General features: G+C 41.9%; 1 protein-coding gene across 6 annotated transcripts in view; it reads right to left on the bottom strand.

Annotated features, from left to right (window-relative positions):
• The window catches only part of mgat5 (alpha-1,6-mannosylglycoprotein 6-beta-N-acetylglucosaminyltransferase), a 114,194-nt gene that overhangs the window by 50,546 nt on the left and 37,921 nt on the right, over positions 1–25,727 (bottom strand). For all 6 annotated transcript variants that reach the window (XM_031757826.2, XM_039607557.1, XM_039607558.1 and 3 more), the window contains 2 exons: positions 7,129–7,205; positions 3,128–3,217 (listed from right to left, as the gene is read on the bottom strand). In XM_031757826.2, coding sequence (XP_031613686.1) covers positions 3,128–3,217; positions 7,129–7,205 — 167 coding nt within the window. The remainder of the gene's footprint in view (positions 1–3,127; positions 3,218–7,128; positions 7,206–25,727) is intronic.

Here is a 25,727-nt window from a genome sequence, read left to right on the forward strand (position 1 = left end):
CCCGCTGACATCCATCAGGATGCGCTGCCCCTTTGCAAGGTTAATGCAGCGCTTGACACGTATGAATTATACATGGTAAAGGGTGTATGATCCGAGCTTGAGGTTTTTTTTTCCTCTTAGCTAAGAAGAACTGTAAGATTAGAGGTGAAGAGTGAAGGATGTTAGCTTAGCAGAGTCTTTATAAATTCTGACAAATATTTCTGTTTGCTTCCTGCTTCCATGAATAGAAAGACGAGGTTTCTCTCAAACCTAATGGATTCCACTAATGTCCATCTCGCTTCTATTCCCATACCGACCAAGCCAGGCTTTCTGCCTTCCTTACCAGTCGACTGCTTTCAGCTCATATACAAAATTCATAAGAGGCTGCTGACCTCTCTGAATCTGAAATCCTACTTTTCCCAAAAATATAACGCCTCAAAACAAAACAATACAAACATGGAAGAGCTCTCTAGTGGAAGCTCGATTTCCAACTTTAGAATTAGTTGATGAAACAACTTTAAGGCAAACTCGAAACGAAAGGCTCGCTGATCAAACGGAATCAGCTGCTGTGATCTGCGGAAGATCTTTGAAATGAGAAATCACAGCGGAAGTTTTATGTGAAGCAAAGCTGGGTTTTTTTAGTTTTTTTGCGGGGGGGACGGAGAATTTTATCCAGCATTTCATTAGCACAACTTTTGTATTCAGAATCAGATTAAATTTTTAATGCCAGACTTTAATTAGAATTAAGGAAAAGATTAGCTCTGTCGCCACAAAACGAGTACGTGTCCGTGTTTGGGGCAAAGATAAATCGTGCAAAAAATGGAAGGTCTGAAAGTGTCCCTTGAAGGAACTCGTCAATAATGAATAAACCCTCCACCGTGGCTTTTTCCCCCCATTTGCTGGGACTGAAGTGAAGTCATTCCGAATCTCCCTTCATATGCTGCAAACTCATCCCTTGAAGGAGTGCCTCGCACATTACCACATCACCCCCCTCCCCACTCCCCAGTTTCCCACTGAATCATCTCCTCGTTCTCCCTCGCCGTCCTCCTCAACACACTAATTTGCTCTCATGAAAAATGAAATCCCCCTTTTACCTCTCTACTTATTTTTAGCACTTCATTCTTTTGTGATCACTCTCAGTTTGCAGGAATGTTGTCAGGCCACTCTGGGTATGCAGTATCCATTTTTTACGGGTTGTCTGTGGTTTTTTGCAGCTCTTATCGCACTCTTTGAGTCCAAAGTGAACAAACCCAAAGCACAAACCAAAAATATACCGCAGAAAGGGACCATGCAAGCAGCGGGAAAACAGATCAAGCAACTGCAGGCTTCTGAAAAAAATGTAAGACTCTTCATTCTTCGAATATACGCAAAAAACAAAAATGTTTCATCACAGCGTTCTTCTGATTTTAAGGGAATCTGTTATGCGTTTCCTTATTTTACGCAGATTCAAAGCTGGATGTTAAACCTGCAATGCCAAGCGAATCCTATTTGATACATGAGCTTTGAGACCTCTACATCATTGTGATTTTTCTGACTTTTTGAGACATATATATAATAATAGTAATAATAAATAATTATAATAATATTTAAAAAAGACACAAGCACTTGCTACAGTGAGGAATACACGTTGCACAAAAATGCTGAATATAGCAAACATGAAACAAATTAAAAGAAATTAAAACTAAAATTTTTGTTTTGCTTTATTTGTCAGTAAACACATCAGATATTTCATTTCAGGCTATAAATAATGAAGCTGGCTCATCTACAAGGAGCCCCAGTGAGCCAAACGCTCAGATATAGACTGCTCTAAAACACTGTTCCAGGCAGTTTTCTTTACTTTCAGCTCTGTATGATGTAACTCAGAGAAGTTGCTTGCCCCGCCCACCAAGTGTATTTTAAACATTTGAATAAGAGGCAGCCAACTAAATGAAGTTGGCTTAAGTGGATGAGAAGGGAGCAAAAACAGCTTCACTAAAAAAATTAAGTAATATAAAATAAAATACAATAAAATAAATCTGCCCAGAATGCTAATTTAACTAGCATTTCAAATATAAATGCTATTTTAATTTCAGGTAATTTTGTTATACATGTACAATATAAAATAAAACTTACTTGACTGGTGTACATTCAGTTTATAACAAGCACATTTTCCTCAATGATTAGGTATTTGAACAAATAAGCCTTTGATTTTATATATTTCAGTTACATTTTACAAAGAAATTATTACTTCATGTTTACTGGGGTTGAAAAATAATTTTTTAGTGTTTCAGATGGGAAGAACTGGGGGGTTGTGCCATGAGCCAGTGTAAACTAAATAAGGATCATTTTGATCTGTGAATCATGCCAAGCTATGCTGGTACAGTCCAATAATAAAAACAGAAAGCTGGAAATAGGTTCACATATTTTTTAAAGACAGAAAAATGAGTAACTCATTTATCATTTTATATAGTTGGTAGAAAGCACTGCATTTTTATTTACAATCTCTTTTTAAAGGGTGACTGGGCAACGAGGAAATGAAACAATTACGCGAAAAAATGAAATAGCCAGTGAATGATTACAGTATGCGGCTCATATGCAACTACTTCAAGTCTTAAACTGACTTAAATTAACACAAGAAACCAGTTATAACAATTACACCATGTTTAGCAGCGTATTTAAAAACTGTTCTGCTCGGTGGACCAACATTTATAAAATAATATGAGGATGAAGGTGATTTCTACTCATTTCTGCTTTTAACATCTGAATGTAGGCAGATAAAAAGAAACCAGTAAAGGAGACAGTTTTTATATATAAAAGCCAACTAATGAGAAAACATGCAGACACACAGAGACGGACACTTAGCAGCATACAGAGAACAGTGGTGTATCTGCCATCAATAAACGCACAGCATGTATATAAATGGTAAACAGTAACCAGCTTGTTAAGATGCTGGTCAGGTGCTTTCATTAACAGCAGATCACTGTTAAGGTAAAAATAAGGTGATATGTGGAGCTTTTGCATCATCTATCAACACCGATTTAGCACGCTCATACACCAGCGCTGCTTTTGCCATGTTGATTTTGTACCACATGAGAAGTAATTATGACGATATAATACAATCAGTCTTTTTTATCTACATTTATTAACACAAAAAAGACAAAGGATTTACCTCGCTGAGGTAGATGAAGAAGGAGCAGGTGGATCCATCCACGCCGTAGTTGGCGTAGCAGGCATCAGAGCGCCACATCTCCTTCATCCACTAAGAAAGAGGAGAAGACAAATGTGAGACTGGCATACTGACCCAACATAAACTTTAATGTCACACGTATATTGTAAGAGCCACAGACTGTATATAAAAGACCTCCACTGCTGAAACTATAGTGACCGTATCTGAATGAGAGGGTGATATGTTTGAGAGCAGCCTTACTAACTTTGTGGCAACTTTCATGTGTGACTGAGTGGAAATCCGTCAATGTGAAAATGTCATTCTTCACTGAAATGGAAGAATGTAGAATGTCCTCAATAAAATGTGTGGAAAGCTGGGATTGATGGAGACTCTGGATGTGGACTGCGATGAGAAACTCTTCTTCTAATTTGATGTCCGGCGGGCAGATTTCTGTGGCACTGGCATTTCTGTGGAAGTGGAAGGGCTGCTGAGCTGAGATGTGGACTGACAGCTATCCTGCTTGTAGGCTCGAATACGTCATGCATGCTGATTTGCAGTAACCTAAGGGAGCAGCGCACTGGCAAACAGAAAATCGACTATTCAAAGCGCTTCATAGTTGGGAGAACTGGCAGATGGGCTCCGAGTCGTTTGGAAGGCAAATGCATGGAGATTGCGTTACTTTAAACAATGACCAAAAAGAGCTCTGTGAGTAGGAGAAAATGTATTTTTCAGATGTTTTACTCGTGTGAAATGCCAGTTTACTGAAGTTTGATCCCTTTTCTGAAAGGAAAAAAGGAGTTCATGTGCAGCACTCGTGTAGATGGTGTATGTGTAAGGAAAGCTTTGGCATTTCCTCGTGCCAAGTTGGAAATTCTAACAGTACAAGTGGAAGATTAGGATTGTCTGAGCAGATGGTGTGTATGATAGTCCCCTGTCAGCTTCAGGGACACAGACTCACCAACATACAGACAAAAAACAAAATGAGACAATGGACAAGCATATGTACAGCACGTGTTATGCTTTTTATTTGGGTGTATGCACCTGTGTCTGCCGGTGCCCGTCTGCCCTAGAATTAAACCTGGCTGTCATCTGCTCATCCAGCCTGCAGGTACTGTACAGCAGGGTCATGTGGGAGTTTTGGGAAGTATGCATTCACAACGGCAGTGATGCATTAGATGTTAAACTGAAGGCAGCAGTGTGCCATCACAGACTGAATTAACTAGAAAAGAACACTAATAGAAAGCACTTTCTTATTCCCAGCTCCATGTCTTCAATCTCAGACTATACTAGAGTAGCTCTGCATGAGTTCTGCTTCGAAATAATTCCTTTTTTGTCTTATGATGGACCTTGGTCCAGCCCCCTCATTTCATCCACTGTTTAAAACAAGTAATTTAAACAAACTTTCTTCTGATTGGTTGCCACTTGCAAACAGGAGGTCTGAACAGCAGGTGGGTGGGATAAATGTGCTCAGGTTGGGCTGTGTGTCTGAGATGACCATATTAGGGATATCATCTCTTGGTGATGTCAGAGTCAAGAGTGAACAAAAATAGTCAAACTGTGTGACGTCTGAGCCAAAAGACTTCACACACCTCACAGCTTACTCAGACGTTATTGTGTTCCTATAACCATTCATGAACCATCTTTGCTCTGCGGCAGGGACCATTATCCTCCTGAAAGAGGCCACAGCCATCTAGGAGTACTGTTTCCATGATAGGGACTCTCTTCTATCAGAAACAGCGTTGGATTTTTTTTTTTTAGCAATTTGAGCTACAGTAGCTCGTCTGATTGATCCGACCAGACGGGCCAGCCTTTGGTCCATCAGTGAGTCTTGGCCCCATGACCCTGTCAGTGGTTCACAACTTTTCCTTCCTTGGACCACTTTTGATAGATACTGACCATTGCTGACTGGGAACACCCCACAAGAGCTGCAGATTTTGATACCTAGCGTCTACCCATCACAGTTTGGTTCCTTGTCAAACTGGCTCAAATCCTTACAGTTGCCCATTTTTCCTGCTTCTAACACTCCCTAATACGTCGCCCCCATGAACAGGTGCTATGATGAAGAGATAATCAGTTATTCATCTCACCTGTCAGTCATAATGTTATGCCTGTTCGGTATCTATACACACTGTATATACGTCATATAAGATATAGATGAAGACAAAGATGAACTTCACTGCATAACATCCTGAGTTGAAACTAAAACTTGTCGATATGTGTCTGAAGTCGTTGGACGCCTTGGAAAATAATATTTAGCCATCCTGTGTACACCAGATAATTGACTAATTAACCGATTTAATTGCAATCAGCCACCAAAAAAAAATTGCAAAGAACTCAGCTAATCAGGCTTTAGCTTCACTGACTGTGGAGACAAGATAATTAGGTTCACACCAGATGAAAAGCATCCTCCTTCAGGACTTTAGGGGCTCTGCACTTTTGTAATAACAGATCGTATTACAACGACATATATGCACTGAGTAATTTAATGCAAACAACTATATAAAAAAAAGAAAAACATTCATTAATCATTCACAATTATTCGAAATATGAGCCGGTGGTGCTCTTTTAAATTGTGTGGGTGTTTCCAGCTTTAAGCTGCATTGCAGATTTTTCCTGTAATAAAAATGCAGAGCAACAAAAGTGTTTCCCAGACCTGAGTTGGCCTGAGTAACAGTTAAACCAGTCTATCTTGTGATTCAGGCACATTTACAGAAACAGGCTCTGAGGTATGTTTTCTCTCCTTTTGTTAGCGAGTCAGAAGTGTTACCTCATTAACAGCAACATGTTCATAACATGTGACATGTTAAAAACATAGAGCACAGACTACAAGGCTCATTATATATGAGATGACTGATGTTGTGTGGTGCTGAAAAGAAGCTGAGGGAATCGGTTGCGATCGGTGCGCGTGTGGGTTACATGGGTGGTTCTTCAGTGCATCACCATTTCAATCTAGAAAACACCATCATTACTAACTGACTTCAAATACCTGGGCCACCCATAATTTAACACACAGGTATGAAGAATCCTCCTAGACGTCAGTCACATAACCTGTGACTGTTAAGGCCATGATCTGGCAGGAAACAGAGTATTCACAGGAATACTCCACAGGCTACTTTTAAATAATTAGTAAGAACGACCAGACCTAATGTGCAATATAGATTTCATTGAAATGTATCATGAATCACATTAAATGTAACGCAAACACCTCCAGTATGGACAAAACTAGTGTCGCGTCTGCTTGTTTCAAAGTTTGTTACCAGGTTCACTGACACTGCTGCTATCAATTATTCCATCAATTAATCTAATAAGAGAAACTTCTGTTTTATTAATGAGCAGTAATAAATAAAAAAGAGAAAAAACACAGGTCAAATTCAAAATGAGCTGCTCATTGGTTTCCATTATGGAAATCGCAATGTTTTTTGTTTTACCTGTGAGAAAAACCCCAAACAAAAAAAATGTACCTTTACTCAGTCGTCTTGGAAGGCTTTATGAGTTTTTGTGTTAAAGTGTTTGTGTCTGTAAGCCTTTAAAGGAGAACGTGATGGCTGCAATGAAGAAAAGCGAGCTCATCAGCATTCTGAAGTCTGCCCTGTGCTATGATGCAAAGTTTTTGTGCTGATGAAAATAAGACGTTACGATGGTGTACATGTTAATTAATGTCCAACCTAACAAACTTCAGACCTGCGGCCCAGAGTTTTATTGGCCCTGAAATTACATCTTTTATTTTTATATTTTGAATATTATTGCAATTTAATAAACCAATTAACACCCCTGGATCAACTCTTTTTGTCAACTGTCCATGTAGAAGCTATAAGCCAGATGCTGGTTATGTTTTGTAGATTACACTGTCATTTGTTTTCTTTTCTGTTCGCTATGAATTTCTGCAGGCAGTTCTCCTTTCAGTAGCTCGTCTTTCACATGTTTCAAACCTCCTATTCACAGCTGTGCTCAGAGAGTGGGATGGAGAGGCCTGTTTTTAATGTGTGTTTGTATGTTTGATTCACCTTGAGCTTGCCCTCGCAGTGAGGGAAACCATCCAAAGGCGGCAGCTCGCACTTCTCCTGGGCTCCATTTAGGAGGTCTGGATAAAGAGAAAGAGAGAGAAACTAAATCAATAAGGTCGAGTCAGTCAGCTCCAGAATTCTTTATCTGTCTGCGTGGGGGTTTTTTTGGTTTTGTTTTACTGGATGCATCACTATTACACTGGATATAATAGAGACACAAATATTAACATCTGCAGTTCACACTGAAGGTCTGAATTGTGAGGGGAAATGGAGCATGTGTGGAGTACACAAAGCCCACACACAACCGTGTCACATTTATCTTTCTAGCTCCAATCACACTGTCAACACCTTCTTTATCCCCCCTTCTGTTGACTGCTAATTAGTTTACATTATAATACTTACAATAAACATGTACTATGTTGGTCCTTAGGGCTAATGTGTACGACTGCCTACATTCTGAATGACCTATCAGATGTCTTTACAACACACAAAGAATTTTAAATGCAAACACGTGGATACAAAATATGCTTTTTTTTTTTATCTTGTTGATGTTTATCCACTACTTCTTATCCTTAGGCTGTAATAACTGGCAATGCAATCGCAACAATTTCTGCTACTGCTATTCTGCTACTGCTATTCTGCAGAACACGATGGTAGCTGTGACAATACAAGTTTAAACAGATGCTAAGTGATACAAGAAAGAAAGCAGTAAAGATACAAAAGAGTGTAGGAATTTTTCAGATGTGATGCTCCACGGACAAGAAGCATAATATAATAAGGAAGCAATAACAAACAATGTTTAAATTCAAAAAGCTTTGCTTTGGTTAAATGTCACCTCTTATGCTTCTCCTTATTTTCTGTCACATATAGTAGTTAACGATCATTAAACCTGCCCAAAATGAGGTCGGTGTGTGTAAGAAACACCCCTCTTGGCCACAGCTAAGGCTTCATGCTGCTCTAAACAATCAGTCATGAAATCAGTTGTATTTATATAGCACAAAGTCAGCTTAAGGTAATTTGTACTGTAAGGTAAAGACCCTACAACAATACGGAGAAAACTCCAAAAATCAAATGAGCTACTATGAGTTAGCAATTGGCGACAGTGGGAAAGAAAAACAGGAAGAAACCTCCAGCAGGACCAGGCTCGGGGAGGGGCAAACATCTGCTACAACCTGCTGGGGGTGTGGGGAGGGAGAAGATACACAGGGGCAATGGCAATTTTATTTATACAACACTGACTCCTCCAGCCTACATGTCAAAGCATCCTTGGGCAACATGCTGAACCCTCGAGCTGCCCCCATCTTAAGGTGCTTACAAAGACAGGATGTGTGTGACTTTGTGAGTGAAACTTGTGGTAACAAGCCAATAACCAGCTGTTCAAGCCTTTTCTGTACAAAAGGTGGCCAATCAGAAGAAAGATGGCTGACAGAAGGGAGCTTGTTTCAAACTGAGTGTCTGCACCAAGGCCCAGGATAACAAACGGTCTATGCAAAGGTACCTTTGTAGAGTCCAATGTAAACATCAAACTGGAAAGGAGGGCCCACAAAGGTTTCCTTCGTATAGAAAACAGAATGTGGTCCATGCAAAAGGCTTGTAATAATTGTCACTGAAATTAACGAATCATCAACTTCAAAACAATAGTTAATGTTAACAAGTTAGCAGCAGCTTGTCTGGACCGCACAGAGATATAATCCAAATTTTACCTGACCTTTTCATCACAACTCACCCACTTTCTGTAGAAGTGAGAGATGCCACCTCAAAGGGCGGCCGCATGCCAAAAGCAGCTCGTAGAAATAAAATACAGCCCACTGATGCCAAAATAAAGGGAATTTTGGCCCGTCAACTGTGTCAATATCACGTCCAGCTCAACAGACAGAAACAGCCAGTGAGATAAATAACGTGCTACTTTAAAGTTATTTTCTGCAAATCGAAGACGACAGCATCTGTTTGACGACTCGAGAGTTTCGTCTTTGTGTCTGTAATTTCAAAGTAGGAACTCATCATATCGTTCCACTTGAAACTTGATTAAGACAGACCAGCGAATAAGAAAAAGAACTGAAAGTGCTTTGAGGCTGTGAGTTAAGAGAATTTGCCACAAGATGAAGTTGTACTCGCTCCTGCTCCAAATAAAACACGAGATCACAAGGGTTGATTTTTACTTTAACCTAAATTGGACGTTTTGCACAAGTATTTATGCCCATGACATGAGTCATCAGAGTCATCAGACAATGTGACAAGAATTGCATTCCTATTGCGCAGTGTGAAATGAAATAAAATTACACAATCATCCCAGTGCACAACAATCTCAGCACTTTATGTCTGGATGTCTTTTGAATTTGCAAATGGAGACTGGCCATTACCCTGCGGTCAGGGATGATGGTCATCCGATAGCATCACCTTCAGCTCTGTAGTCTCAACTCCATAAAAACAAAAAACCACAAAGGGGCAAGAGCTGCACCAGCTGAAGCTGCAGTGATGCAAACAGTAGAAGAAGAATAAAAACCAGAAGCTGCAGTTGGAGGAGCGAGCTGCTGTGAGGTCTCCTCCACACTGATTTGAATGTCCCCGCAGGATTAATGTGCATGGCCCGCACGGCTCCCAGTCTTATAATCATCTTTTCTGATATCGTCATTCAGAATCGTCATCTGCCCTGACCTTTAGTGCCAGAATATAAATAATGGAAGGCGAATGGATAAAAAGCTCAGAGGTGAATGCCAGGCTGACGTAATGAGTTTGCGAGTGGTGTTTTAAGAGGAGGCTGCGTGCCGTTATGGAGGTGTATGCATGGAGCTAATCAGCAGCTCCAGCAGTGGGTCAGGCTTCTGTGGGTGGAAAAGGGGAAGGCGGAGTAGAGGCTCAGCTTATTTGCAGTGACAAGTTGCTGCAATAAACAAGTGCTATCAATAAACCTTCTCCCCCTTTACCTCTTTCTGTTGCTCAGTGTGTGTTTTCAGAGGAATGAGCGTCATCATATCAAAGAACACCTCAACAGTTAGATGCAGATCTACAGAAACTTTACACTGGTTGCCTTAGTCATTACCCAGGAATGCAGCAGAGGAGGTGTCGAGTACACAACAGATTTGAACCGTCGAGTCAGCATGACATACTATTAGTGTCTTTTCAGGTTTGCATTCTATCTTCTGTAAGCTATTAACCAATAAAACGCTTGTTGGCAGTAAAGCTGAGCGCTTGGCTATAAAAGTGGTGTGTTTTTAATTATTCCTTATTTTCTCTCTTTAAGCAAACTTCCTCTCTTACTACAGTCCCAATTCACCATCCACATATACACGCTGGTTGCAGCTATCCACCGCCATGCTGCTATGTTTGGATGCAGAGGTCTACACACCAGGGTTGTCATGATCCTGGAGTTTTAAACTTGATATCAATACCGGAAAATATTTATTAAAATACGGCAAAGAAGTCAAATCTCAAAAAACTTGTCAATTTTCAGATCAATTTCTCAATTAGTTATTTAGTTAAAAAGTATTTAAGATGAAAGGCTTTAAACATAAAGTCTCACTAACATTTTGTGCGTTTAAAGTATTTTTCGGACTCACCCGTTCTTAATGCAGTCGTTCACATCAACCGCGTAATTTTGCTGGATGAATTTGCAGGACTCATGTTTTATAACCAATTACATTTTTTTCCCGATTTCTTCTGATCCAAATAAAGCTGGGGATACACTGTGCCATTTTTGGCCCATTTTGAGACGATTTTTCAGTCTTGCAACCTTTTTGGGCATCGGCCGAGTTTCACCTTAACTGTGTGTCGCGCATTGTGTAGTATACGTGGGGTAATGAGAGGCGATTAACACCTCACGACCAGCTCCCAACCAGCAATCGTATGGTCACAAGAAAATCAAACCTGTTTGCGCAAACACAGAGATGGAAATGAAAAAGACGGACTAGCACGGCAGTGCAGCGTTTGATCTGGACACAAGCGATGGAGGACCATCTTGTAGAACTTTGACAAGCTCATCCGAGCCTTTTCCATGTGGCCTCACAAAATTATCACGACCATAACAACCGTGAAAACAGTTGGATGGTGTGTGTGTGTGTGTGTGTGTGTGGTGTGTGTGTGGTGTGTGTGTGTGTGTGTGTGTGAGTGTGTGTGTGAGTGTGTGAGTGAAAGACAGAGAGGGAGAGCAAGAGACCGATTTTGTGTTATAAAATCTGTCTCTTGCACAGTGCATCCATACCGCTTCATGTTATGGATGCACTGTGTGAGCACTCAGGTCGCATCAGAGCATGGGGCCGTATAGTGTGAGACCATGCATCGTGACCTACGAATGTCTAACCCCTGCAATTCAACCGTATAGTTTGAGCAGGAGCTGAATATAGGACTGAAAAAAATCGCACAGTGTCTGCCCAGCTTAAGCAGATCTGACCAATAAGACTGGAATTTGATATCAAGTGCACTCGTAGTTAAAAACGTGTCACAGTAATGAATGTATAAATAGTAAAATAATGCTATTTTAGCACGGTGGCACGGTGGTTAGCACTGTTGCCGCACAGCAAGAAGGTCCTGAGTTCAATTCCAACATCAGGCCGGGGTCTTTCTGTGTGGAGTTTGCATGTTCTCCTCGTGTTTGCGTGGGTTCTCTCCGGGTACTCCGGCTTCCTCCCACCGTCCAAAGACATGCAACTTGTGGGGATAGGTTAATTGGATAAACCAAATTGCCACTAGGTGTGAATGTGCGAGCGAATGTGAGTGTGAATGGTTGTCTGTCCTTGTGTGTTGGCCCTGCGACAGACTTGCGACCTGTCCAGGGTGTACCCCGCCTCTCGCCCCATGACAGCTGGGATAGGCTCCAGCGCCCCCCGCGACCCTGAAAAGGAGAAGCGGAAGCGAATGGATGGATGGATGCTATTTTACCTCGACACACAGCAAGATGCCAGTGTGGGTCAATTGGCTCATCATCGCTTGATGTCAACTTCACCCCCGGCCTTTAGTTATGCTGTATTACTCGAAGGGGACTGGCGATGGCTCCCGGGCCTGGCAGATCCCCACGTACTAAATAGAAATGAAGAAGTTGAAGAGGGAGGGAGGGTGGGGCACGTAAACTAGAATGATCAGCTTGCAGAACTGGGGGAACCTATATAGATGACAACTGGAAGGAGCGTGTTTGGAGGGGTGGTCGTGCTCCTGAAATTCCGATACATAATCTCCAATTAAATGAGCAAAGACTTTAGCTATTAGCTATCTGATGATAAAGTCACTCAAAATGTTGATAATAATCCCTCAGTTTCAGTGATTACAATAAAAAAAGCTTTAAAAAAACCCCTAATAATTTTGTGGTAACCATAAAAACTCAAATTATGTAGGCATGGAAATGTATAACAGTTAGGACTGCAACTAAAGATTATTTTGGTAGAAAACTAATCTGCCAATTTTTATTTGATTAGTCGATTAGTTGTTCCAACTACAGGGGGATCACACTCCTCAGCCTCCCTGGGAAAGTCTATGCCAGGGTGCTGGAAAGGAGAGTTCGTCCGCTAGTCGAACCTCGGATACAGGAGGAACAATGCGGTTTTCGTCCTGGTCGCGGAACACTGGACCAGCTCTTTATCCTCTCAAGGATACTCGAGGGTGCATGGGAGTTTGCCCAACCAGTCTACATGTGTTTTGTGGACTTGGAGAAGGCATTCGACCGTGTCCCTCGGGGTGTCCTAATGGGAGGTGTTTCTTGGGAGTATGGGGTGTCTGGCCCATTGCTACGGGCCATTCGATCCCTATACAACCGTTGCAAGAGTTTGGTTCGCATTGCCGGCAATAAGTCGGACTCGTTCCCGGTGGGTGATGGGCTCCGCCAGGGCTGCCCTTTGTCACCGGTTCTGTTCATAATTTTATGGACAGGATTTCTAGGCGCAGCCAAGTGGCGGAGGGCTTTCGCCCGGTGGCCTCAGAATCTCATCTCTGCTTTTTGCGGATGATGTGGTTCTGTTGGCTTCATCAGGTGAAGGCCTCCAGCTCGCACTGGAGCGGTTCGCAGCCGAGTGTGAAGCAGCGGGAATGAGGATCAGCACCTCCAAATCTGAGGCCATGGTTCTCAGCCGGAAAAGGGTGGAGTGCCCACTCCGGGTCGGGGATGAGTTCCTGCCCCAAGTGGAGGAGTTCAAGTATCTCGGGGTCTTGTTCGCGAGTGATGGGAGAAGGAGCGGAGATCGACAGGCGGATTGGTGCTGCGGCTGCTGCACCGGGTCCGTCGTGGTGAAGAGGGAGCTGAGTGTAAAAGCGAAGCTCTCAATTTACTGAGTCGATCACGTCCCTACCCTCACCTATGGCCACGAGCTGTGGGTAGTGACCGAAAGAACGAGATCGCGGATACAAGCGGCAGAAATGAGCTTCCTCCGAAGGGTGGCTGGCCTCTCCCTTAGAGATAGGGTGAGAAGTTCGGCCATCCGGGAGGGGCTCAGAGTAGAGCCGCTGCTCCTCCACATCGAAAGGAGCCAGTTGAGGTGGTTCGGGCATCTGACAAGGATGCCTCCTGGGCGCCTCCTGGGTGAGGTGTGTTCGGGCATGTCCCACGGAGGAGGCCCAGGGCAGACCCAGGACACGCTGGAGAGATTATATCTCTCGGCTGGCCTGGGAACGCCTTGGTGTTCCCCCGGATAAGCTGGAGGAGGTGGCTGGGGAGAGGGAGGTCTGGGCTTCTCTGCTTAGGCTGCTGCCCCCGCGACCCGGCCTCGGATAAAGCGGATGAAGATGGATGGATGGATGGATAGTCGATTAGTCAACGATAACTCTTACGTCTGTTCCTGTAGACCAGGGGTGTCCAAAGTCAGTTGGCCCGCGGTCCATTTTTAATTGGCCCTCAAGTAATTTTATAAATAGAATAGAAAATGGTCCGCACTTCAACTTTTGCTTGAGTGTATTGCACTTCTTAGTTTTAACACCAGGGGGAGCTACTGTTGATCAAGGCAGTTGCTCTACCAAAAAGGACAATCACAGAAGAAATTTACTCCACGTTACCAAACATGGCAGAACCAAAGAAGCGAAAGGTAGAAAGTGAGTGCAGAAAATTTCGGACACGGTGGGAGAGTGAATATTTCTTCAAAGAATTAAAGGGGAAGTGTGTCTGTTTGATCTGCACTGAAACTGTGGCAGTTATGAAAGAGTATAATGTACAACGTCATTATGAAACCAAACATCAGGCCTATGCATCCTACACTGGTGCTGAGCGAGAGCAGAAATTAAAGCAAAGGGTAGCTATCCTGGGGTCAGCAACAGTATTTTTTTCGTGCTCAAATTGTCCAGGAAAAGGCTCCAATAGCAGCTATGAGGTCGCCCAACTCATCGCAAGACATGGCAAGCCTTTTTCAGATGGAGACCTCATAAAACACGGCCTCGTTAAAGTCACCGAAATAATGTGCCCGAAAAAAGTGCAGGACTTCAACAATGTCAGCATGTCCAGAAATCCAGTTGTGCCACGCACTGAAGACTCGTCAGCCAACATTAAACTGCAACTGTCTGATAAAGCTGTGCTTTTGATTTTTACTCCATCGCATGCGATCCGAGCACCGATGCCACAGACACCGCACAGCTGCTAATTTTTTTTGCGGGGAGTGGACGAGAGCACGAGCACTTTAGAGTACACACCGCTGTGCACAGCGCACGCACACGCAAAGTCAGCTGATCTCATCTGATGCAGATCTGCTCCTTGATCAAGTGACATTTGTCCGGATTTTTGGCACGAGTGGCGTACGAGAGCACCGCGGCTGGATGGCCCGATTTACATACCCAGCACAGCTGATACTCACCAGAATAATTTACTAAAATTATATGGACTCATGTTATTAAGTCCAGTTCAGTCTGTTAATGTTGATAACGGTTTCAAACGAACGTTAATAGGTGTGTTGCTAAGCCTAATAACTTAAATAACAAGCTTGAAATGTACCCGTCCCATTTTCCCCTTTATTGTTTTTTTCTCTGTACTGTAAATCTTCTGTCCAAGAAGAAATCTGCTGCTGTTCTGAGGATGAGCTACCAAAGCTTTTTCTGAATAAATCAATAAAGATCCATTTATGGAAAGCTGTGGGAAAAAAAAAAAAAAAAAAAAAAAAAGTTATGCTGTATTATAATAAAGTATAAAGTAATTAAGTAATAAAGTAATTATAATAAAGAAGATGTGGAAAAAAAACCCAGGGTGCTCCCTGTCAAATACTGAACTGGTAACAATATACAGTAACTATACTCATACTACAAGGTAGAAGTGAAATTGAAACTACATATTTTCATGTCAAAATGCTTGTCTTACCTTCACCATAACAGTCATGGAATAAACTTTTTTCATTGACAGATTTCTGTAGCTGCTTTTCTTGCAATGTTGTGCTGGGAAAAACTATAGAAAGTAAAAACTGACAAGATTACTCCGGCATCCAAACCAGTTTACTATCCTGTCAAACGCTGACTTGAAATAAAAGCCACAGATGAGTCACTTGGCTCAAAGTCCCTTCTCCTCAGTACTGTGGTTCATCAATGTCAAACTTTAACTTGGGTAATCTACACACACACAAAAATAACAACATGATCAATGCTGTACAGTAGCAGTAGCTGCAATCATTTGCAGTGAAACAGATTTAACACTCACACAGTTTAGAACAGCGCAACACAATCACATACAATAAATATCAACTTCAACATCCGTCGATGTTGAAGTTGATCATTAGCCAACGATAGCCTTGATTTACTGCCAGAACAGCCACTCAGCCTTCAAGAAGCTTAAAAGAAGAAATACCTGATTGTGATATGTCAACGTTAGTATAGTTGGTAATGGTAACACACCACAAAACAACTTCTGACCTTATGAAATGTCATTCCACTGCTAAGATTTGACATTTCTTTCATACACACCCAAAGTGCAGGACAGAAATTGGGTGCTTTCCAAAAGAACGCCCCTAGAGAAAGTTAGTGGGGCTGACACACCAAAACAGCAGAAAGTCAGAAAGACTATCACACAAACAGATTCACTTTTTGGACTCCGTTACGACCCCCGATAAGGAAATGATTACCACGATTCCTACCGAGGTACAACCGCAAACCAGTCAGAAAAACGGTTCTTTGTCTTGGGCCGACTAATTACACCAAATACATTATTTCTTACAGTAATCTTGAAGCACAACACACAAGATTTTTTTGGCAATTCATGTGAAGTTACTGCTCTGCTGAAAACTGAGGGAAGCAGTGGGAGGCCTGAGAGCCACTCCAGCATCTCACAAAAGATGGACACAATCAAAACCTCCTCTTGTTTCTGAGAACAGCAGGAGCTGAGCAACAAACAGCCAGAGTAAGGTTTGGCCTTCTATAAACAAATAATGGAGGCCGGACCTGTCTGAACTATTAAACATTAGATGGGCATATAAAGACAGCCATAAAGAGATAGAGATATAAGATATATGCCAGTAAGATGCTTGTGTGCTATGAGTTAAGGTTATGGCACTGTATGTTACGTTTCTGATAAGTCCTGTTATCAGATGTACTTTGGAACAAAGTAGTCCTTCCAGTTGCTGTAAGAGCCTCCTTGACTGTACTGAAGGATATAAAATGTTTATTTTGCTTTTGGCCTAAACTCACCATGAGAATCGAGCTTTCTTCATAATGACAGTGTAGGACTGGAGAGCCACTGATTTATCGGCTGATATCCGCATTTGCATAATTAGCATAATGGCCCATAAAAGAAAATTTATGCACTTTGTGGAAATCTGTTTATGTTTAATTTGTCACAATAAAGAAAAAAATATTGGCTGAGCCATCGGAATATCAGATTTTGAAATCACCAAATATCAGTCCTGGTTTTAAAATACTTATATCGTTAAAACTCAATGTTGGACCAAATGCTAAATTGACATCACTTCCTATAGCGATGCGATTGCCCTTACAATGAAGCTAAATTTCTATTTTTTTAATAACTTTTATTAAAATATGCAGTCACTATAAACTAATTCCCCTTACTATTTCACATACCAGAGCAGAGATGACATCTTATGAAAGCAAAGCAAAAATGAGGAAAGCAAATAAGAGAAAAAATGAAAAATAAGAGAGCTGTAGCTCTCAAACCCATGGGAGGGTCACACTTGTGCGAAAACATCTGGGCTACGTTTGAAATGTATCTTGTTCTTTTCATCATTCCTGTTTATTTCCTTTGAGTTCCCTGCTCTTCTGTAAATCACAGTCTGCTGGCTGTGTGTATTGAATAAGCTAAACACTTGTGACTTGTGATTTGTTATTTGGTGACGGGGCCATCTTGTGCAGCGCGCAAGAGACAGAGCGAGTTCCTGTCATTCCATCCACCCAGTCAGTCTGCCAACCAACCCAACAGGGCAACCAAGCAAGCACTCGAAGAGGCAGCCTGACATTCAGCCAGTTGGTCAGCAAGCGCCAACGCCACCAGGCAAATCTTCTCTCCTAGCTTTAATGAAGTGGAAGGAGCCGTTTCCAAAGACGACCTAAATATAGTTCCTTTCATGATCAAACGTAGAAGAGGTGGTGCTGCCTCAAAAGGAGTAATTTCCTAGTTATTCACCTCCGCTACACCAGGGACGTTTAGGTTGGACAAAATGACCTGCTTCACAGAGAAGCACGATCATTTTCAGCACAAATCATCTACTGCTGCACATTTAAGCTGGGAAAAGCATGGCCGAAGCAACCCCGCCCGGCACGGTGTCGAGGTGCATCAGCAGGCCCTTTACTGACCAGAAAACAAATAAAGAAATTCTCATGTAGAAATAAGCCTCACAATTCCTAGCTGTCATGCAGCTTGACGCTGAATCGGATGATGTGAAGCATGACTGACGTCTTTAAGCAGCAATTTGAGGTGAAAAGCCAAGCAGCAAACCACACCTCAGTCTAATGTACACAGAGGCAGGGAAGAGGAAACAGTGCATGGAGCTTCAAACAACAAACGTCTTTAAAGAGTATTCCAAGAACAACCCACAAAGCTGGTTTTTTTTTTAAATCATAATTCTAGGAAATAACCTGGCTTATTTCTAACAGAAACAAGCAACCCTGTGAGGGATGGCTATACAAACAGAGAGCTGATGGTAGAACTGCTCGAAAAAAACTAAACAAACATACTTACTATTATTTTTACTTTTGCTTTTAAAATAAAAGTGGTACGTTCGATATGTAAATAGTCAATGAGTTAACCAGATAAAGTCAGGTAAAGCTGTCATCAAGTATTCTGGTAATTCATCACATAATTATGTATCCACGTTAATAAAAGGCATTTTCTTGAACGCGAGCATATTATGTACATTTTCACCTCCTTTCTTCGTACAGAGACTCTACTAGAGTTGCTTTGCATGATTCACAGTTCAAAAATATTCCTTATTTCATGGGCTGCAGTTTTGACTCCGCCCCCATACAAGACTATACCTCCCACCCAAGCCTGCTTTCTTCTGATTGGCTAAACCTTGCAGGAAATGGTGGGTGTGTCAGGCCAAAATAAAGGTTACACTTTTGTACCCTTTGTAGTGAAAATGAATCCCAAAAAGGATTTATTCGTTCTAGATTTTTCTCACAATAATAAAAATACAGAGAACAGAGGAAGAAAACAGATGAGATCACTCCACCTTGCATAAGATACACAAGAGCTCACAGCACTGAGGTCACCATTAGCCAGCTCCCAGCACACAGTGTTGGCCATCTGAGAGCCCTTAAATAGCATCATCTCTGAACAATATGCGATATTACACACAAACACACACAGAGGGTTTTTTCCGTTCCCTGTCCCAGTGTGTATGTGTGTTTGTCCAAGTCCATGAGGTAATCTGACATTTGACAACTCCAGAATTGGATTGAAGACATCTGGTTTATGTTATATGTGGTTTCTGTTATTCTCTCTATCCATCTCACTCTCACTGATTTCCCTCTCAGGCGTTCTTAACTAAAAACGCTCAGATAACATGACATGTGCCAAGGCCCTACTTTAATGGCATAATTTGGTCAGTGGGACTCAAATAAGTCACCAAATTAACTGGCATGCAAAAGAGAAGGGCTGTGCGAGTGCAAGACGGTAAGAATCCAACTCTCAACAATACAATTAGCTAAACAAAGACGCTGGAGCAATGAGCGATTTTAAAGCATATGATGCATTAACTGTCACCATGGTGACAGCTGAGATAAAAGCTTGAAAAATAAAAATGAAAAAATTAAATTACAGAGGGGAGAAGTGCAGCATATCCTCTGTCGCCGTGTCCTCTGATCCACTCGCTTAGAAACACTAATTTTAGATGCACTTTGCGAGAAGAAGCAGAGGTATCAGCGAGGGTACATCTCAGCAGCAGCTCATCAATTAGACACGAGGAAGGCTGACGAGCGCCGTCACCAAAGAGAATCGACAGCTGTGCAGGTGGAGAGATCAGCGACTGTCATCAGGGAGTGCTACGAACAAGTTCAACTTAGCTAAACTCTCGTTGGCTCGCCTGGCTTCACACAAACCCTATCATAAAGCTGATTATCCACCATCTCCTTAGGCTATGAGCCTGTTCAGCCTGTTAACAGTGCTTCTGCTTTTCACTTTTAACTCAGCTGTAAGCTGTCTACTTGGGTTCAAGCGCGGATCTCAAAGGGACAGCAAAGTTAATGCTATGGATGCCACCAGCTGACCTTAAGGGTTTCTAGGAATGAGACATGTTGAGACGTGATACAGTTAATGTTCCTTTCTGCTGTTTTCATTTACTTTCCTGTGACTTTTAGATCTGTATCTGAGAGCTGCAGACAGAGCATGACAGAGCTCACACAGAAAAGAGGAAACTGTGTGACGTTATATATGAGGAAGTGACATGCGACACTAAACTAAACATTAAACCTGTGAAATCTAACCCTCTATCAATGCCACACTGATTCATTCAAAGCTTCACCTTTAAAAATATTTTAATAGCACCTGTCCCTTTTCATTACAGTTAAATTATTAATTGTCTAATAAGTCAACTCAATTATATCTACCTGTTAGAAAGTTTTATTTCTATAAATAAGGAACACGCTAACAGTTTTATCTTCCTTTCTTTTATTGCTATTGCCTCACACCAAGAGAAGCAGATATCAAGTTTATTGTAATCAAAACTCAAAACTGTGAGAAATATTTAGTTAAAAGAAATACAAAATGAAATTAAAGTCGTAAACTTTAGGAAAAAATAAACACTGACTGAAATGGTACAAAATAATAATACTAATGTCCTTAGCTTTAGGCTTTTTTAAATTTGGTCAAATTTACCAAGACAACAAGCACAAAGATGTGTTGATGCGTATGTTTATGGAGACTACACCAGTGTTAAGTGAATTCTACATGTATTAAAGTAGAAAATGCCAGAAACACCAAAGTTTAAGCCTAACTTTTGAGTACACTGTAAAATTTGCTGCATTTTTTATAAACTGTGTAAACTCACTGCCTCAAAGAAAAATGGACAAAAAATATTATTATAATCAATGCATAGGTGGGACAAGTCAACTTAATATTATCTTGAGATTGCGCGCTTAAGTAAAAGAGCTAAACAAATATAGGTAAGGGTTTACCTACATTTGTTGTACACAAGCTTTTCTTCATGTGTAAAAAGTTCAGTTTTTGCTCAGCTTTTCTATGTCTCATATAGGAAATCACGTTTTATTAAAAGCTTATTAATAACCCTGAATAACACAGAGAGGTAGGCAATTAATTGCTACACGAGCCCTAGCTATGTTGGCGAAACATTTACACTCTCGGCTACACAAACTTTGGAAACCACAACATTCATACACAAAAATACACAACTGAAGAAATAATTATATCACTCCAAAATGTAAAAAATGTAAACATTAGGATTATAGAAGGATTACGGACAGCTTTTGCGTTTACAGTGTTTGTGTATATTGCAAAACTTGACCTGCACCCCTTAAATCACAGGTGTCGAACTCCAGGCCTCGAGGGCCGGTGTCCTGCAGGTTTTAGATGTGTCCTTGATCCAACACAGCTGATTTAAATGTCTAAATTACCTTCTCAACATGTCTTGATGTTCTCCAGAAGCCTGGTAATGAACTAATCATTTGATTCAGGTGTGTTGACCCAGGGTGAGATCTAAAACCTGCAGGATACCAGCCCTCGAGGCCTGGAGTTCGACACCCCTGCCTTAAATGAAACTCCCAAAAGCTACTGAAAGCCATTTCTTTAGGCCAGGCTGCCACCTGAAGGGACCACAGCAGGGTAACACACACACACACCAGAGGGGCTTCCCAATACGAGGCGGCACGTGTTTGGAAGTGGTCAAAACACATGTGTCTCTCTGCCTTTGGTCCGCACAAGTGTTCCACTGCAAACTGCTGGAGGCTAAAAAAACCAAATCCAAATTTCCCCACGTAACCCCAACATCCAGCCCACACCAAGTTTCCTATTACTCTCCCTTCCTCTGTTGCACAGAACCGAAAGTCTGTCTGTAATCAATCCCTCTTTTGTGCTCGAGCAATCTGATCAGCTCGGTGTTCCCTCCGAAAATAGAGGACGATGCCGATTTTGCACCAAAAGCGACACAAGGACACAGGGCTGCCAGAAAGCTGTGATTAGCTCTCATCATTGCTGAGCTATGACTAATGTTCCACTGCTGATTTCTACCAATTGTGGTTAGAGGGGCAAGGCTGTGAAGACTGGCTTGTGTCTTCAAAGAATTCGCTGTTTTGATGACAGATTTTAAACAGACCTGAGAAACTAGACTAAAAATAGCAGCAAGTTTATTGCAGATGTTCCATTTCCTCTGCAAGGCCTGAAACCTTGATTTGTTTCTGACCAACTGCTAGACACATGCACTCTCTGCGACCAGTGTTACAATGCAAGATACGGCCTTAGAGGAAGGGAGCTGCACGATGCAGGAAAATATGCAGAGAATTTGGTTTCCTGTTGTGTGTGAATGGGTGTCTAAACATGCAACGCGAATATGAACAAGCACGGGCGATAATGCAGTAGTCAGTCTCTGTGTGAAAAAGGATTGTATTGCATCAGCTCTGCGTTCATGTGTGCCTGCTGCTCTATTCTCTCATCTGGATCCTGAAAAATCTGCAGCTGCAGTGAATGAAAACTGGAGTGTGTGTGTGTGTGTGTGTGTGTGTGTGTGTGTGTGTGTGTGTGTGTGTGTGTGTGTTTACCCGTCTATTAAAAAATAAATAAATTTAAAAAAAATAAAATAAAATACGCCTGGGGAAATGGCTGATATTTGGTGGAAGGAGTCAAAGCACATTATATTCCTATAGGGCCGGAGCAGTGGCTTGAACCAGCAGAGCAGCAAAACTGGCACAGAGGAAGAGGATGTGGGGGGGGGGGGGGCAGCATACAAAGAGGGAAAAAGAAAAAAAAACATGGAGCATGAAGAGACTGAAGGTAAACAAGAGGGACGAGAATTAGAAATGGTAAAAGCAGAAAAATATGGTATGGCACTTTGGACCTAACACACCGTTAAACTCTCAGTGTTTGCCAGATTTCATAATTAGCAGATTCCGTGCAAACAGTCACTGAGCAGGAGAAAAAAAGAAAAAGAGGGAAGTCGTAAGATGAGAGCCGAAAACAAAGGAGAAAAAGTTGGATGCACGTGTTGCAGCCAATGGTGCATCAGCCCCAGATGTTCCTTCCACTCAACCCAGTCAAGACCTCAAGGGTACAAGCCTGCCTGTGGGATAAAGGGCTGAAATAGAGAAATAAAAGTGTGGAGGGAAAGAAGCGACACGAGTGGATTTACACTCACAACAACAAAAAATATCTGTATGTGTAAAGAGCCTTCAGATGGGCTACGCGCCAAAGAGACCGTTACTGCTGATGTTTGATAACTGTAACTAAAACTAATGTTAAAAAAACAAAAAAAACCAAACCACTGACAGGAAAACTTTTTTTTGAGGTGGGGGGGACTTTCATAAAACTGCACTGGCCATCATGACTCCCTTTTATCTAATCTAATAGAGACAGATGTGTTATCCATGGAGTATCTTATTCATGACACACAGATTTCAACGTGCTTTAATTTTACAGCTGTTCACTGCTAATGATCGAACGCACTGTTAGAAGGAGCGGATTGGTGAGTTTTGTGTGGTTGCCGGTTGTAGCTTGACAGCAGCTACAGTGACTCCAGGCATGCTTGCAAAAGTATAGCACGAGTTTGACTATCATATGGCAGAACTTGAATGTCCATTCATTGAAAATCAGACTTGAGTACATAGTTTGCTGCGACAGATACCATACAGAAATGAAAGTATGCACACGGGGCAATCACAGTCACAGTGGAGGAAGTTTGCTGTGCTTGACGTGCAAACATGTGCGAGTGGGAAAAGTCCTGAAGAGGCTCAGCCCACGTCAAGCTAAAACAGACAGGTATGCACAAGACGTGGAGGAAGTAGAGCAGAGTGCGACTTTCTGCCAAGAATGCCACATCAAAGCTGAACTCTTAAAAATGTATCCTTAAAAATTAAAGTCGAGATTAAAGTCGGTTGGTGAATGACTGCATTAAGAATAGGTGAGACCGAATGGTACATCAAGGCCTTTAGGTACCGGTGCACTTTAGCAACATGCTAAACAGATGATGCTAGATTTTTAAATGCTAAATTTTGGTCTTGAGTGCTTCTGTTATAAGATTTATCCATGTCCGCTCTAACCTGTGAGACACTGTAAGACAGCGGTCCCCAACCCCCGGGCCTCGGACCGGTACCGGTCCGTGAGTCGTTTGGTACCGGGCCGCGAGAGTTGAGGCTCAGGTGTGAAATGTATGGTTTTCAGGGTTTTTATCGGTTTTCAGCGTTATTTTGTTATCGTTTTTATCGTTAACTCGGTTTTCCTGGGTCTTTTCACGTGTGTTATGAATAAATCTTCTTTTTTTCGGTACCGGCACTAGTTTTATTTTGTTGTATTCATCCGCGACACCTTATTGCCGGTCCGTAAAAATATTGTCGGGCATAAACCGGTCCGTGGCGCAAAAAAGGTTGGGGACCGCTGCTGTAAGACATAAGATACTATCTTGCATTCTAGTTTGCGACTATAGTCAGCAGACATTAGTGCAAAGCCATCCTCACTGCTTACCGTGCTGCTATACCAAGGCTTTAGAGCTGAGTACTGACAGCCACGATCACAACTACAAAGTAAATCTGTAAGAAACACTGAAAGGCGAAACTAAAACACTGAGAAATACAACACAAATCCAACAGCTGTAAAAGCAATAGTTCAAATTCTGGTTTCATTTATGTTGCTATGCAATATTCAAAGATTTTAGGGTGATGAAAGTCAGGATTCGTGGGAGGATTTTAGTGTGTGGGAGTGGATAGCATCTCTCTGCAACTTATTAGTAATGAATCGGATTGCATGTGTATTTTATTAGTATTCATCTGCACACCAAGTATACAGACCTTCAAAACCAAGATGGTATCCAGTCTAATCTAAACCTAAGTAAAAAAAATTCATTTATTATTAAACTGATAATAGTGAGGTTTTGTTGTGAGGTACATTAGACACACAGGTGGCTTTGGAAAATGAGGAACATCGAGCAGATGAATAAAAAGAAAATAAGGCACAGTAAGAGGGCCACCAGCAATTCCCAGCAGAAGCACTATCCTCGCCTCTTTCCTTTGTTGATACTGAGGCTAGGATCTCATCTTTCACTGAGAACATTAAACAGAAAATCAAGCCGATCGATAGCTGAAAGAGACAAAGCGGCAAAGATGCCGCGAGCGGTGAATGCAAGCATCTCTGTTTGGCCGGCGGCGTCTGAGAGACGGCGAGCTGCCAATCAGCCAAACATCACCAGCGGCGTGGCTGAGACGGAGGGGACATTGATAACCTTAAACACTTGCAAAGGGAAGAGAAATACATCGCAGGGGGAATGAAACGGAACAAGTGAGAGTCGTGTGAGAGTTAGATGGCTGCAAATCACCACCTGACCGTTCGTTACATCCATCTCTATGTCTGTGTGTGTGTGTGTGTGTGTGTGTGTGTGTGTGTGTGTGTGTGTGTGTGTGTGTGTGTGTGTGTGTCTGAAGAAGGAGATTACATAGACTCCATGCCAGGGGAGGAACTTTGGATGAAACATGGTTAGAGGTTGATTAGCTACATTAGCAACAGCGTGGTGAGACATGGCATCACATGCAGTTTGACCAGGTCCCATCTGCTTACTGCTAAGAAGCAATCTAAAGGCCACTATAAGAGGCATCTGTTACTGTTGTCTTTGGCTGAAGAAAAATTGTGCCATGTTAATGTAATTCCTCAACCTCTAATGAAGCTTGTACAACACACAATGCAAGGCAGCTGCGATCTCAAGACAGAAGGAGCGCTTCACAAACTAAACAGTTGGCAGGGAACTACCAGCATTGTATGCAAATCATTCATGGCCTTATGTGGCTAAAGATCTGGTTCATTTTTATTTCAGCAATGTGAGATTTAAAGGAGTGAGGAATTAAAGACTCCTTGCTCCAATAGTTTTTGTTTGTAGTCTCTCTATGCGCCTCTTTTCTGTTTCCTCTTTCCATTTAACCACCAGTTGGTTGTGGAAGATGGCTGCACCTCTTGGACTGGAAGTCTCTTGCGGTCAAAGGGGAGTTCTTGCTCCCCACTCTCACAGAATGCTAGTTCATGGGTTAATGCCCTTATTGTTGTGGTTCTCTCT

This window comes from Oreochromis aureus, linkage group 23 (assembly GCF_013358895.1).
Source record: "Oreochromis aureus strain Israel breed Guangdong linkage group 23, ZZ_aureus, whole genome shotgun sequence".
In the NCBI taxonomy this organism is placed as follows: domain Eukaryota; kingdom Metazoa; phylum Chordata; class Actinopteri; order Cichliformes; family Cichlidae; genus Oreochromis; species Oreochromis aureus.